Source organism: Mastigoproctus giganteus, chromosome 12 (assembly GCF_048544385.1).
Source record: "Mastigoproctus giganteus isolate SK-2022 chromosome 12, ASM4854438v1, whole genome shotgun sequence".
Taxonomy (NCBI): domain Eukaryota; kingdom Metazoa; phylum Arthropoda; class Arachnida; order Uropygi; family Thelyphonidae; genus Mastigoproctus; species Mastigoproctus giganteus.
The window spans coordinates 149,882,416-149,899,265 of record NC_143586.1 but is presented as its reverse complement, the minus strand read 5'-3'; the positions used below and the strand labels follow the sequence as shown (position 1 = coordinate 149,899,265).

The 16,850-nt window shown below is 39.8% G+C and overlaps 1 protein-coding gene across 1 annotated transcript in view; it reads right to left on the bottom strand.

Annotated features, from left to right (window-relative positions):
- LOC150077505 (uncharacterized) overlaps positions 1–16,850 on the bottom strand; it is a 340,997-nt gene that overhangs the window by 226,525 nt on the left and 97,622 nt on the right. The window contains exon 4 of the mRNA XM_090386345.1: positions 1,249–1,371. Within this exon, the coding sequence (XP_090242471.1) occupies positions 1,249–1,371 (123 nt within the window). The remainder of the gene's footprint in view (positions 1–1,248; positions 1,372–16,850) is intronic.

Here is a 16,850-nt window from a genome sequence, read left to right as displayed (position 1 = left end):
ATAATTATATAATAATTTGGTTCAGTTTGGCATCAGATTGATTCACATAAGTGTATTTGTTAAAGGAAGGTATACAGCTCAACCAGGTTAGCATTATTTCCAGTGATGTGGGTAAGCGATAGAGATTCTTGCAATCATGACTAAGAGTGGAAAGTATTTTTTCTAAAAAGGGAAAAGTGCGTACATTCTAAAAGTATATGTTTGACTGTAAGTGATGATTTACAATGCATACATCAAGTTGGGTCATCCCCAATGAGAAGAAACATATGGGTTAGGTGCATATGTCCTATCCTGAGTCTTCATAGTACGACTTCCTATCTGTTTTGTTTGAAGCTGGAATTCCATAATGCTGGTTCCTCTTTGATTTGGAGCAGTTTGTTTTTCCTTTGTGACTTCCATATTTCTGACCACTGAAATGTACAGACGTCTTTTATATGTTTCAAATAATCCACGTATGGTACTTGGTAAATTTCTGGTGCTCTACTATTTGGTTGTTTGGCTGCCTGATCTGCCCTTTCATTACCTGCTATACCAGTATGACCTGGGATCCAGCAAAATTTCACCGAATGATTTTTATTCCTTAGATGGTTTAAACAGGAAAGGATTTGTTTTATGATGGGATGAAATACAGAATATTTATTGTCCAGTACAGCACTCATGGAATCAGTGTATATTACACTGCTAGCATTGGCAAAAGTGTTGATTTTCTCTAGGGCTAATTTAATTGCATACAATTCTGCAGTGTAACTGCTACATTCAACCGGAAGTGACAAGGAGAGTAAAAGAAGGAAAGACAGCCGCAGCCCCAATGGCAGAACTTGATTTTGAGCTGTCTGTATATATTAGGCAGTTTTACGTATTCTTGAGGGCATGTTCTTTATGTATTAAAACAATTCTAATGAACTGAAAATTCAATTAGAACTTTAATGCATTGCTGAAGACATGCAGTGGAAAATGCAACGAACAATGCTCAATCAGCAGTTTGCTTGCTGATTGAGCATTTCAGCACAATAGGCCATATTCCAAATGTTGCATCATCATCATTATTATTTTCAACAGGTAAGGCAAGACAGGTTATATTAAAATATTTACATACTACACTGATTTAATATGGGCATACTTTTTTTTAATATGAACATTTTATTACACCTGATAGGGAACAAAATGGTCACATTAAAAACTCAAACTTGAAATATTTCTGCGAGGAATTGTATGTGGCAATCTCAGGCAAACTGATTAAAAACTTACTTTGTTGCATTGTACCCTCCAGTATTAAAGAACGCTTGAGATTGTATTTTCAGATTAGAATTTTTTAACACAAGCTGTAAACAGGGATAAATGGCACTGCTATGAGATAGAAGACAATCAACCCTATAATAAAAAAAATTATAGATATATATGAAATAAGTATAATAGGATATAAAGTTAAGTGGTAACAGAAATATAAAAATAATAATAAAGAGACATTTGCACTTGAGTGTGAAAGCAACGGCAAAGGATAGAAAAGTTTATATATGTGAGGTCGAATTAATAAGTCTGTTAAAAAGGGTGCAGATGGATGCATAATTTACACAAAATGCCAAAACTAATAGAAGGTAAGCAGAAATTCTAGATGTTGAAGGCATGAGAAAGAGAAAGAATGAATATCCTCATAAAACTATGAATTAAGCAAAATTATAGGCTGAACTGAATATCCAATTAGAGAGACGGGAGCTGAAAATCAAAATTGATTAAATTTATATATGTAGTAATAGAACCAAAAAAACAGATAACCAAAACTGCACGCCTATATCTGATGCTAGCAATTAACTCCACATATTAAATAAATCATTTTTATTTAATCATTTTTGCTTTACAGTGCACCCTTCTCACTAATTGGCTATTCGATTCAGCCTATAATTTTCCTTAATTCATTATTTCATTAGGATATTCATCAACATTGCCAATATCTGCTTCCCTTCTGTTAGTTTTGGCATTTTGTGTAAATTATGCAGCCACTTCACACTTCTTAACAGACATTAATTTTAACCTCACACATACACACAAGGTGATTCACTACCAGTGTGACAAACTTGCAGGAGGTGTAGGGGGCACAAAGACGAATTGGCATCACATAGCATTGGAGGGTCCGAAATGCCTTCATCATGCGGTAGAGGATGTTGAATGGGAGGTCGCGTGAACAGCGATCCCGCTGGAAGTCAGCATTTGTGAACCGGTTCCCGAGGCAGTAGGATGGACAAGTATTCAAAGGTTGAACTGGCCGACATGCACCTTGCGTATGGAGCTGTGGACTGTAATGGGCGCACCGCTCTGCGCTTGTACCAGGAACGTTTCCCACACAGGCGTGCTCCTCATCATACGATTTTCACATGGGTACCATGAATCGAGAGCGAACAACGAGGATGCCAGACAATGAGGAGAATGATACCCATGCGAAAATCGTATGAGTACCATGAATCGAGAGCGAACGACGAGGACGCCAGACAATGAGGAGAATGTCCTACGTCTTGCAGAAGGCAATCCGTGTACAAGTACTCTAGCGATAGGCCAACGATTGGGTATTTCCCAATCCACTGTATGGAGGTTTTGATTTTGATTTGATTTGATTCATATGGCGCATTGGCAACTAAGGCCATAATGCGCCAAGTCAAATTTAAAACGCTACTAAACATTTTGTTAGCCAAGGCTACGTCAAGCAATTAATTGTTATGTAAAAAAGGTACAAATTAAAAGCATAAAACTTAGATCTTTGTATAAAAATTAAAAGATTGTAAAAAGTTAAAGACGTCGGACATATTGTCTCTGTCACCTATTATCTGACTGAGTGTAAATGGCTCAGTCAAATTATTAAAAGCGGTAAAACACAAGCATCGTGCTTCTATAAAAACAGGACATTCTATTAAAATATGACTGACAGTTAAAATAACATTACACATCTCGCACATAGGTGGGACATCCGCCCTCAGCAAGTAGGAATGGGTTAGATGGCTAGGACCTATGCGGAGCCCAGCAAGAACAACTTCCTCTCTTCAGACCCTGCGTAGACCAGACTGCCATTGCGTAATTACAGGCTTAATGTGATGTAGTTTATGTTGTTGTTGTTGTTATGGAAGTTTAAAGGCGCATAAGCTACTATGGCTATAATGCGCCTATTCATTTTTTTATGTAGGAAAATGAAAAAATTTCATAAATTCAGAAAAGATTAAAAAGTCCAATCTGCTTCAGAAAGCTGAAAAATTCATAAATATTTGCCTTGTCACAAATTAGATTCTCTAAAGTTATTGGTTTATCAAGATTTACCAGTGATAGCAGGGTTGATGTTCTGTCTTGTCTATAGTAGGTGCAGTCAATGAGTATGAGTTTAACAGTCAGATTTATAGAAAAATGCGGACACTGTGGTGGATCTTCTCCTCTAAGTAAATAAAGATGGGTATGACCTATTCTTGCCCTTGATAGGACTACTTCTCGTCTTGATGTACGGATACTGGAGCGCCAAATTTTCGGATCATGTTTAAATTGAAAGAGTTTATTATTTGTTTGAGAGTGCCAGATTGTTGTCCATTCTGACAAACAGGCAGCTTGAATAGTTAGTGCGAAGTCTGATGGCGGAACAGGGATATTAGTTAAGTCTAAGCTAGTTGGATTTTTTGCAGCTTTATCAGCCACTTCATTGCCCAAAATACCAGAATGTGCAGGAATCCAACAGAAGATGACCTGTTGATGGCGTTCTTCAATTTTTAGTAACATGCTTCGTATTTCGTCTATAACAGGGTGAACTTGATCTGAGAAATTACATAAAGCCATGATTGAACTCAGCGAATCGGTGTAAATAACAGATTTTAAAGATTGATCAGCACAGAGATTTTGTAAGGCCAGTTTAATTGCATATATTTCAGCTGAAAAGATACTGAATTCAGATTGGAAGGGATACTGAAATAACGGTATTTGGAAACACTGCCGCTGCTCCAACGTTTGAATTAGATTTAGAGCCATCTGTATAAATTGGGGTAAAATCACTATATCTTTGAGTGTGAACTGCATGAAGTTGTATGATATTAGATGCTTGTAGAACGCCCTTTCCCCATTCGCAGAGATAAGTGTCACAAGTCACCAGAGGAAGAGAAGCCCAGGGTGGTTGACAGCAGGTTGCTACCTGTTGTACGGAATGAACGGAAAGATTCCAAACTTCCATCAGTTCAAGCAGGCGAAGACCAGCTGGCTTTATTATGCTAGGTTTATTTCTGAAGAGGTTTTCTAATGGTGGATTGAACAAGTATGACTGAATGGGATGCAAGGTACAACTTTGTATCTTAACTGCATACTTTAGGAACAGTGTTTTTCTACGTAACGATAGTGGGGGCTCATGAGCATCAATATAGAGACTATTTGTAGGCGACATTCTAAAAGCACCGAGTGCAATCCTCAAAGCACTATGTTGAATGGGATCAAGCCAGCGTAATGCGCTCAATCTGGCAGAATCATACATGGGAGCTCCATAATCAAGGCGAGATCTGATTAATGACATGTATAACCGAAGCAGAGAAATACGATCTGCACCCCATGTTTGGGCGGATAAAGCTTTGAGTATGTTTAACTTTTTTAGACAGGAAGTACGTACATTTTTAATATGGTCTATAAAATTTAACTTGTTGTCAAGGATTAATCCTAGAAATCTGATATTATTAGTGAGCGGGATGGAGACATTAGAAATTTGAAGTTCGGGATCCGGATGAAGTTTGCGCTGCCTACAAAAATGGATAGCAACTGTTTTCTTCTGCGAGAGCCGATAGCCATTGCGGCTAGACCACTGTTGTATTTTATTAAATGATATCTGGAGCTGCCGTTCAATAGACCTCATATTTTGGGAATGGCAGGAGATGGAAAGGTCATCTGCATAAAGATAAGTCTCGACTGTATTTGGAAGTTGTCTTGTAATGGAATCTATTCTAAGAGCAAACAGAGTGACACTCAATACGGAACCTTGTGGAACACCTTCTTCCTGCATGAACGTTGCAGAAAGGGCATGTTGGTACTGAACTTGAAACGATCTAGTATGCAGGAAGTTTTGAACAAATATAGGAAGGTTTCCCCGCAGTCCAAGGGAGTAAAGATCACTAAGTATGCCATGCCGCCAGGTGGTGTCAAAAGCCTTCTCTATGTCTATTGAAATCATTACCAGATGTTCACGTTTAACAAAGGCATTTCGAATGGCGAATTCAGCCTTGACCATAAGGTCTAAGCACGACCTATTTTTACGAAAGCCATATTGACTATGGCTCATTAGATGTTCTGACTCAATGATCCAGACGAGTCTTCTGTGGACAATCTTTTCTAGGATTTTGCTGAGGCAGCTTGGGAGAGATATCGGTCTATAGCTATAGGGATTGGTTGGATCTTTCCCAGGCTTTAAAAATGCCAAAACAGTAGAGTGATGCCAGGAAGCCGGAAAAACATTTTCTGAAAAAATACGATTGTAAAAAACCAGCAGCAAGCGCAAAGCTTTTTCATCAAGATGTTGTAGCATCACATAATAAATCCCATCTGGCCCTGCAGCACCATTGTGGGCTGTTCTAATAGCATGCAAAAGTTCAGAGTATTGCAGAGGTTTGTTATATGAAAGAAGGCGGGCAGTTTGAAAGTTAATAGCATGCTTTTCTTTGGTGGTTTTAATTTGTTTGAAAGATGTAGAATAGGCTGATGCTGCTGAGATTTCAGCAAACGTATTGCCCAAAGCATTAGCAATATCTAAGGGACTGGATAGATCTTGCCCTTTCCAGGAGAGGATTGGAGAAGGTATAGTAGGAAACTTACCAGATAACTGTCTAATTTTTTTCCATATAGTTTTCGGATCAGTGTTTCTGTTAAAGGTCGATGCAAAACGGGTCCAGGATTCTTTCTTGGCTTGCCTTTGTACAAATCATGCTTTCGCTCTTAGCTTCTTATAATTAAAGAGATTGGTTGTGATTGGATATCGTCTAAATAAATTCCAGGCTTTAATTTTTGCTTTCTTTGCTCTTGTGCATTCTTCATTCCACCAGTAATTATAGTGCTTGCGACCAGGGGGATTTGACAACTTTGTGTCCTTGGCAACTTTTAGGAGTGTGACGTGATGTAATCTGTTACATTATCAATATTCTGGAGCTGGATTTTTTCCCCATCAAAAGAGATTGATGAACGAAATTTTTCCCAGTTTGCACGAACAAATTTCCATTTCCTGCAGAGTTTGTTTGAAGGAGTCTGTGATATTAAAAAGTTGCATATGATTGGAAGGTGGTCACTGCCCATAGGATCATGTAAAACGTACCACTCTAGGGTTGGAAAGAGAATTGGAGAACAAATTGAGAGATCTATTGCTGAGGTGTGTCCAGTTGGGAGTTGTATGTGAGTGTGCGCACCAGTATTGAGTAAGGTGAGGTTTTGTGACTCGAGAAAGCTTTCAACGAGTCGACCACGTGTGTCTAGTTTAGGATTGCCCCATAAGGGGTGGTGCCCGTTAAAATCCCCTAATATACAGAGAGGTGGAGGTATCTGTATGAAGAGATCTTCAAGATCTTTTAAACAGTAAGTATGGCTTGGTGGTAGATATATTGAGACAAGTGTTATTGAAATATGGAGAGTTATATGAACAGCAACAGCTTCTATTTCAGTTTGAAGTGGAATATGTTTAGTTGGGATCTTTGAATTTATCAAGATTGCTACACCACCATGGGCAGCATTTGCTGTATTACGATCTCTTCGATAAAGACAATAGTTCTTTATTGAAGGAGAAACTTGCGAGGTTAGGTAAGTTTCCTGAAGACAAAGGGCAACTGGAGAATATCGGTTAATTAGATCACGGATATCATCTGTGTTGCAACGAAAGCCTCTGCAATTCCATTGTAAAATACAAGGCATTATTTGTGTTTAATTGATGGAGATGTATCTGACTGCTTTTTGAAGGTTACTGGCTTATGACACTTATCTTTTTTGGAGAAAACTGGCCGACCTGTGTCCATTTCTTCTTCTGCATGGATTTCTAGAAGGGGATCTTCCTGTATGGATGTGCCATCTGTGTCCATGGTGGGGTCCTGAATATTTTTTACTACATTTGCATTTGAACTATGAGATATGGTATCTATGACTGGAGTAGGAGATGCCGCTGGTATTGTTAGAGGAGTATTATTTGCCTGGTCAGAGAACTTGGATTGTTGCTTAGAAAGAACATTTCTAGCCCAATCAGAAATTGATTTGTTAGTGGGAACTGTTACATCAGTTTGAGTGCAGACTGTTTGATATTTTTTTACAGCATTGGTATAGGTCATATTTTTGGTTATAGAAGGAGCAACTAATTTTCTCGCTTCTGGGTAACTTACTTTGTTCTCAACCTTGTATTTTACTATTTGTTTCTCGGTTTTCCACTTTTCACATGTCTTTGAATATGTAGGATGGTCACCTTTGCAATTTGGGCAGGTCATTTTTGTTGCTGTACAGTTACTTTGTATATGATCTGAGGATCCACAATTAGGGCAGACAGGAACTCCTCTGCATACAGTTTGTGAGTGGCCATACTTTTGGCATTTGTAACAACTTAAAGGGTTTGGTATGTAAGGGCAGATGCGGCAAAGTAAATAACCTGCTTTTACAGAGGAGGGTAAGTTGGGTGTATTGAAGGTGAGAATAATATTTCTTGTAGGGGTAAGTTGATTATCTTTTTTTACCATTATTCGTCTTGCTTCAATTACATGATGTCCCTGCAGCTCTTGAGTTATTTCTTCCTCGGTGACATTCAATAAGTCCCAACTGGATATCACACCCTTAGATGAATTTAGGGTTGTGTGTGGAGATATTTTAACTGGAATGCCAGCAAAGCTTGTAAGTTGTAATAGCTTTTCGGAATGTCTGTGGTTGGTGGTTTCTACAAGTAAGTCTCCTGATTGCAGTCTCTTCACTGTCTTGGGAGATCCTGCAAAACCCTCCAGATGTTTTTGTATGACAAACGGAGACAGTTTATTCATGGGCTGACTAGTAAGAGAGTGGATGATTAAGAACGATGGGCAAGGTTGCTCCATCCGATCAGTCTTCTGTCTCTTTGGATTATCGTTCTCAATATCCTGATGGTCTGTGTTAGCCATGTTTGCTCCTTTTAGCCCTTGGCAAGTGGAATTACTTGCCAAGATTTCCGGCCCCCCCATGGGGAGGCAGGAGCAGTGCCGCTAGGAGGCCAAGCGGTTAAAGTGTTAGTTGGTTAGTGATCTAGAAATAGGGATAAAAAAGAAAGGTGGCTTTTCTTTCTGTGTTCTAATTTGTGGCTTTTCAAGTGTAGAACGGTTTTAAAAAATAAGGCTTTAGAGAAATGTACGAACTAAAAAACAACTTTAATCGCCTTTGAAGAGCACTTTATGAATCTCACAAATATCGCTTGGCCTCGAAATACGCTTGGCACCCGGGGCCAATGTAGTTTATTTGTGGCCTGTCTGTGCCAAGAATCTTGCCATTGGGAAAGTAATTTAGAATGTATTATTTGCCTGTAGTCTATATAGAGGACTGACAGGCAATGACTATACAGGGAAATGGCTGATTTGGCAGCGGCATCAGCCGATTACTGTATGGAGGATACTGTCAACAAACCAAATGAGTTCATACCATCTGCAACACGTCCAATCATTGGAGCCTGCGGATTATCCGCTCCAGAGGACTTTTGCTACTTGGTTTCTTCAACAGAAATGGTTCGAAAATGCTAATTTCCAGCGGGATCGCTGTTCACGCAACCTCCCGTTCAACGTATTCTACCAAATGACGAAGGCATTTCGGACCCTGCAATGCTATGTGATTCCAATTCGTCTTTGTGCCTCCTACACCTCCTGCAAGTTTGTTGCACTGGTAGTGAATCACCCTGTATATATATATATATATAAATATATATAAGCATTAGCAAAGGCACATGATGCAAGAAACCAAGCTTATATGGCATTAACCAAAAAAAAATCTAATTTCACCCATCCACCCGCTCCAATTTTTTACCTAGTTCTGCCTTGAATCTATTTAAGCTATCAACTTCTACAACGACAGATGGAAGATTGTTCCAGAAATCAACCACCTGTTGGCTAAAAGCAAACTTCCGCCCATCAATCCTACAACTGTCTTTCCTCAATCTGAATTTATGCCATCACAGGTGATTATTCTGAACAATATCTGATTTTGATTTCATTTTGAATTTTGTGGTGCAAATACAGCAAGGTTATAGTGTGCCACGAAAAGGTTAAAATTAAAAATTAAAGTTAAAAACTTTTAAAAATGTTACTTCATCGAAAAGTGCATATATATATACAGACATATCAATAAATAAAATCAGTACAATGATAAAAGCAAATTGTATATTTCATATGAACGTATATTTATTAATCGATTTTAAAAATTTAAAAACAGCTGACACATTGTCATTGTCATTTAAAATCTGACTGAGTGTATATGGCTCAGTCAGATTGGTAAAAGCGGTAAAACGAGCATTTCTAAAACTGTTACAATCGCATAAAATAGGTTCAATGGATAAAATGGTGTCGCATTGCTCGCATATAGGAGGGTCATCAGCCCTCAACAAAAAGGAGTTTGTTTGTTTGTTTGTTTGTTTGTTTGTTTTGGTTTTATTGGCGCATTAGCTACTAAGGCTATAATGCGCCAAGACCATGTCATTTATAAAAAAATTTAAACTTTCAGTGACCTAATTAGTTAGGTCACTATGTCAAGAAGTATAAGAAAATGTAAATTTTATAAACGAGTAAAAATATTTATTGATTTTAAAAATCTAAAAATAGCAGACACATTGTCATTGTCGCATAAAATCTCACTGAGTGTATACGGCTCAGTCAGATGATTAAAAGCAGTAAAACGGATATTACTAAAATCTGGACAATCAATTAAAATGTGTCTCATAGTTAAAATTGTGCCACAGGACACACACATAGGAGGGTCATCAGCCCTCAGCAAAAACGAATGAGTTAAATGACTGTGTCCTATGCGGGTCCAGGCAAGAACAACTTCCTCCTTACGATTCCTGCACAGACTAGACTGCCACGGTTCAATTACAGGCTTTATACAATATAGTTTATTTCCAGTCTGTCTATTCCACGAGTCCTGCCATTGGGAGTATATGTTTTGGTGTATTATTTGCCTGTAGTCTGTATAGGGGACTGACAGACAGCGGTTATTATTGGGAATTGCTGATTTGGCTGCGGCGTCAGCCAAATCATTTCCCCTAATCCCAATGTGGCTGGGAATCCAGCAGAAGCGGATATCATATTCACGTCCGAGGAGGAAGTGAATCTTCTGCTGAATACTATACAGAACCGGATGAGGATTATACCTCACAGATATTAAAGCCTGTAACACACTGAGAGAATCGGAATATAAAATGAACCGTTGGTATTGGCATTCACTAATGTGATCCAAGGCTAACTCTATAGCATGCAGCTCTGCAGTAAATATACTGCATTCAGAGGGAATCTGCTCTGATGTAGTGCTGTCTGTAAAGACAGCAGCAGATCCCACATATAATTCCAACTTCAAACCGTCTGTGTAAACTGGCGCGAAGTCAGAATGTTCAGCTGGGTGTGCTGAATGAAGCTGCAGGTAGACAGACGATGGAGTGCCTGACTTTCCCCAATTTCTAAGGGACAAGTCACATGCCAGGGTGGAAAGGGTGGCTTCGGTGATTGGGCAACCTTGTCTACCTTCATAGTAAGTTCTTTGAGTAGCTCTTGGAGACAAATACCAAAAGGACGATTGCCAGTCTTACGGATGTCGTACAAATTTTCCCATCGTGGCTCAAAAACGAATGGCCACGTAGGATGGTTGTTGTTGTTGTTGGTTTAGTTTTATTGGCGCATCAGCAACTAAGGCTATAATGCGCCAAAACCTTGTCATAAGAATGATAAAAATCTTTCAGTGACCTAACGGATTAGGTCACTAAGTCAGGGTATAAAAGCCACGTATAAATTGTAAAAGACGAATATCAGCAAACAAGGTAAAAATAATAAGATTTTTTAAATATGATTAAAAAGGTTTACTGATTTCAGGAAACTAAAAATAGCAGACACGTGGTCATTGTCGGATAAAATCTGACTGAGTGTATAAGGCTCAGTCAGATGGTTAAAAGCGATAAAACGAGCATTACTAAAACTGGAACAGTCACATAAAATATGTTTAACGGATAAAATGGTGTCGCATTGCTCGCACATAGGAGGATCATCCGCCCTCAGCAGAAACGAATGTGTTAGATGACTGTGTCCTATGCGGAGTTCCTATGCGGAATGTGTGTCAGATGACTGTGTCCTTGGGCAAGAACAACTTCCTCGCTCCGATTCCTGCGCAGACTAGACTGCCATGTTTTGTATTAGAGGCTTTATTTGGTATAATTTATTTGTTCTCTCTCTATGCCATAGTTCTTGCCATTGGAAATATATCTTTTGGTGTATTATTTGCCTGTAGTCTGTATAGGGGACTGACAGGCAACGATTGTTAGTGGGGGCTGCTGATTTGGCTGCAGTGTCAGCCAAATCATTTCCCTTTATTCCAATATGGGCTAGGAATCCAGCAGAAGCAGATATCAAATTTATATTTATGAAGAGAATATATCTTCTGCTGAACCCGAGAGAGAACTGGATGACAGTTGCGTCTCAAAGATAATAAAGCCTGTAATACACTCAAAGAATCAGAATATATTATTGAACTTTGGCATTGAGAAGTTCAAATGTGATCCAAGGCTAACTCTATAGCATGCAGCTCTTCAGTGTATATGCTGGATTCAGGAAGAATCTGCTGAGATATTATAGTGTCCCGAAAGACAGCAGCAGATCCTACGCATGATTCAGACTTCGAGCCGTCTGTGAAGACGGGCAGGAAGTCGGAATACTCAGCTCGGTGCGCGGAAAAGAGCTGATGGTAGACAGATGACGAGGTTTCAAATTTTACCCATTTCTTAAGGGAGAAGTCGCACAATGCAGTATGAGCATGCCAGGGTGGAAGAGTCTCTTTTGGTGTTTGTGCAACCTTGTCTACCATGATGTTAAACTCTCTTAGTAGCTCTTGGACACGAATAGCAAAAGGTCGGTTGACAGTCTGACGGGTATTGTACAAGTTTTCCCAACATGGCTCAAAGACAGGTGTCCACGTAGGATGGTCTGGCAGGGATTTCAACTTTAAAGCATAGCTTAAAGACAACAGCTTACGTCGAAGGGATAACGGTGGTTCGTTTGCTTCGACGTATAAGCTCTGGACAGGAGATGTTCGAAATGCTCCAGTACCTATACGGATAGCCTGATGGTGGACGGGATCCAACCATCGAAGGTCACTGTCTCTAGCTGAGGAGTATACCTGGGCCCCGTAGTCCAATTTGGATCATACAAGTGCACGATAAATACGTAGTAGGGTGCATCTATCTGCTCCCCAACACGTAGAGGAGAGAGAGCGAAGAATATTTAGTCCCTTCGTGCACTTTGTACGAAGCTGACGAATATGTTCAAGAAATGTCAACTTTTTGTCAAACACAAGTCCCAAGAATTTTGTGCTTGACGCTACTGGAATAGCATTTTGTCCGAGAATTAATTCAGGTTCAGGATGAAGATTACGCTTGCGACAAAAGTGTACGCAGACGGTCTTCTCCGGCGAGAACCTGAAGCCATTAGCAAGTGCCCAGGAATTAAGGCGATCAATGGCTTTCTGCAGTTGTCTTTCAATAACCCTCATGTTGCATGACTGAAAAATATGATAAAGTCATCAACATAGAGGGCACAGTTTACAGTTGGAGGAAGTTGTTCTGTGATGGAATTGACTTTGATGGCAAAAAGCGTCACACTTAATACTGATCCTTGTGGTACTCCCTCCTCTTGGCTGAAGGGACGAGAGAGTGAGCATCCCACACGAACTTGGAAAGATCGATTGGCTAAAAAGTTTTTAATAAAAATGGGGAGTTGCCCCCTAAGGCCAAGACTATGCAGATCTTTTAAGATGCCAAATCTCCAAGTTGTGTCATACGCTTTCTCCATGTCAAAGAACACCGACACCAAGTGTTCTCGTTTTAGGAAAGCATCCCGGATGGATGCTTCCAATCTAATAAGATGGTCCAAAGTGGACCGGTTCCTTCGGAAGCCGCACTGGATGTTGGAGAGAAGGTATGTGTGTGGTATGGATGTTTATTGGCGCATTAGCTGCTATGGCTATAGTGCGCCTATTCGTAGGAATATTAAAAAAATAATCCAGTTTAAATTAGTTTCAGTTCTGTAGCCTATTTATAAAAGATGATACACTCCAATTTGTTTTAAAAAGCAGAAAAGTTTGTTAACATTTGCGTCCTCTCCAATGATATGATGTAATGTCAATCTTTCTGAACGATTAGCCAGATTTTGAAGTATTGCAGCTCGATGTTGTTGATACTGCGGACAGTCAATCAGAATGTGTTTGACTGTTAGATGTTCTAAGCAGTATGGACACTGAGGAGGATCATCGCCCATTAGTAGATGGAGGTGAGTCAGATGGGTGTGTCCTATTCTCATTCGTGTGAGTACCACTTCTTCCCGCCGCACTGTCTGATTGCTGGAATGCCAGAACTTTGGGTTTTGTTTCAGCTGGAAAAGCTTGTTATTCGTTTGGTTATGCCATAATTCTGTCCACTGTGCATGGCATGCTGCTTGAATTAAGATATTATAATCGGGCGCTGGAATAGGGACAGAAGTTAGGTCTGAACTTGGACTTTTGGCGGATGTATCAGCCACTTCATTCCCTTTTATGCCTGAATGTGCTGGAATCCAGCAAAACTTCACTAGTTGTTGACGATCATAAATCTGCAATAACAAACTCCTGATTTTCATTACAATATGGTGATTCTTTTGAGATGTATTCTGCATTGCTTTGATTGAGCTGAGAGAGTCAGTATAAACTATATATTTTGCAGATGGATGTAAATTCAAATTTTCTAGAGCTAACTGTATTGCATACAGTTCTGCTGAAAAGTTGCTATACTCAGGTGGAAGAGAAGCTGATATGATAGCAGAGGGAAACACTGCTGCTGCTCCAACAGTTGACAGAGATTTGGAACCATCCGTATATATCGGTAAGAAGTCGGCATAAGTTTGAAGATGGCTAGCATGGAGTTGTTGCACAGTCACTGCCGGCAGGCAATTCTTTCCCCAGTGAAGAAAATAGGTATCAGAGGTCAGTTGAGGAAAGGTGGTCCATGGTGGATGAGAGTAATTCTTTATCTGTTGCATATTGTGGAGAGGAACATTCCAGTTCTGCGATATTTCAAGGAGCCGTAGGCCAGCCGGTTGGATTTTACTTGGTTTATTTCTATAGAGATTAACTAGTGGTTGATTAAAAAGGTATGGCTGAATAGGATGCAAAGGGCAAGTCTGTATTTTGGCTGCATATTTAAGTAGTAACATTTTTCTACGAAGATGCAAAGGGGGCTCATTAGCTTCAATGTATAGACTCTGAGTTGGAGATGTCCTGTATGCACCAGTTGCAATCCGCAATGCATTATGTTGAATAGGATCCAGCCAGCGTAGCACACTCCTTCGGGCAGAATCATAAACTGGAGCACCATAGTCTAAACGGGATCTAATCAGTGCTCTATATAAGAGCAGCAATGTTGTACGATCTGCTCCCCAAGAGAGGGCAGATAAAGCTCTTAGCATGTTGATCTTTTTGAGACAGGCAGTACGTATTAATTTAACATGATCTAAGAAGTTGAGCTTACTGTCCAGGATTAGTCCCAAGAATTTCATATTGCTGGCAATCGGAATGGTAGAATTTGAAATCCGAAGTTCAGGATCTGCATGCAATTTGCGTTGACAGCAAAAGTGGATCGCAACTGTTTTCTCTGGGGAAAGACGATATCCATTGAGCTCAGCCCACTTTTGAACTTTATTGAGGGACATCTGCAATTGCCTTTCGACAGATCTCATGTTCTGAGAATGGCAAGAAATAGCGAGATCGTCAGCGTAAAGGTAAGCCTCTACAGTATTTGGGAGTACTTTTGTAATGGAATCAATTTTAAGGGCAAACAAGGTTGCACTCAAAACTGATCCTTGTGGTACTCCTTCTTCTTGCGAGAATGTAGCAGAAAGGGAATTTTGATATCTCACCTGGAAAGATCGGCTCTTGAGGAAGTTCCTAATAAATATGGGTAGGTTGCCTCGTAGACCAAGATTATATAGGTCACTGAGAATGCCATACCGCCAGGTAGTATCAAATGCCTTCTCTATATCAATGGAGACCATGACAAGGTGTTCGTTTTTCACAAAGGCATTGCGAATTTCAGATTCCGCCTTGATCATCAGATCTAGGGATGACCTGTTTTTACGAAAGCCATGTTGACAATTACTCAGTAGATGTTGAGTTTCAATGATCCAAGTGAGTCGACTATGGATCATTTTTTCAAGAATTTTACCAAGGCAACTTGACAGAGATATTGGTCTGTAACTATTAGAACTGGCGGGATCTTTTCCAGGTTTCAAAAACGCCAAAACTGTAGCGTGGTGCCAAGAGGTTGGATAAATATTTTCCAGGAAGATCCGGTTAAAAAAGATTAGAATCATTTGTAAGTTTTTCTCATCGAGATGCTGCAGCATGACATAATATATGCCATCTGGCCCAGAGGCACTGTTTCGCGTTGTTCTGATGGCCTGTAAAAGTTCACAATATTGCAGAGGCTGATTATATGGAAGTGACAGTGAGGTTCGAAAGTTGATAGGTCTCTGTTCTTTGGCAGTCTTAATTTTCTGGAATTTTGGAGTGTAGTTTGATGCAGCCGATATTTCAGCAAAAGTTTTGCCCAAGGCATTGGCTATATCTATAGGAGCAGAGAGTTCTTGCCCATTGCAGGAGAGAATTGGGGAAGGAACAGTTGGAAACTTCCCAGAAAGCTGCCTAATTTTTTTCCATATTAGTCTGGAGTCAGTGTTCCTATTGATAGTTGATGCGAACCTAGTCCAAGAATCTTTCTTGGCCTGCTTTTGAATGTAACGCGCTTTTGCCCTTAGTTTCTTGTAGCTAATTAGATTAGCTGTGGTTGGAGATCGACGGAATAAATTAAATGCTTTATTTTTTTCCTTCTTTGCCCTTGTGCACTCTTCGTTCCACCAGTAGTTGAAATGCCGTCGGGACGGGGGATTTGATAACGGAGTTGAGTACTTAGTTGCAACTAAAAGGCGGGATGTAATATAATCAGTAACTTCATCAATGGGCTGTAGTTGAATAGTTTTTTTGTCAAGAGTGATTGCTGATTGAAATTTCGCCCAATTGGCTTTAGAGAATTTCCATATCCTGCAGGGATGTTGTAATTGTGGTTGGGTAGTCAACAGATTACAAACAATTGGAAAGTGATCACTACCCATGGGATCATCCAGGGTGGACCATTGCATAGCTGAAAACAGTATTGGGGAGCAAATCGATAGGTCAATGGCAGAAGTCTGTCCATTGGGTAACTGTATATGGGTGTGCGAGCCACTGTTAAGAAGAGTGAGGTTTTCTTTTTCCAGTAAAGTTTCAATCAGTCGGCCGCGTTTGTCTAATTTAGATGAACCCCATAAAGGGTGGTGGCCGTTGAAGTCCCCTAGCAGGCAGATAGGGGAGGGTAGCTGTAATAAAAGTTCTTTAAGATCATTATAAGAGTAAGCATGGTTTGGTGGGAGATAAAGTGAGACTAGAGTTAATGCAGTTTGGGTAATCAGACGCACAGCGACAGCTTCGATTTGGGTTTGAAGAGTAATTTGCTTAGCTGGAATCCTTGTACTAATTAAAATTGCTACACCACCTCTAGCAGAATCGGATGTGTTCCGATCGCGTCTATAGATCGAGTAGTTTTTGATGGAAATGGA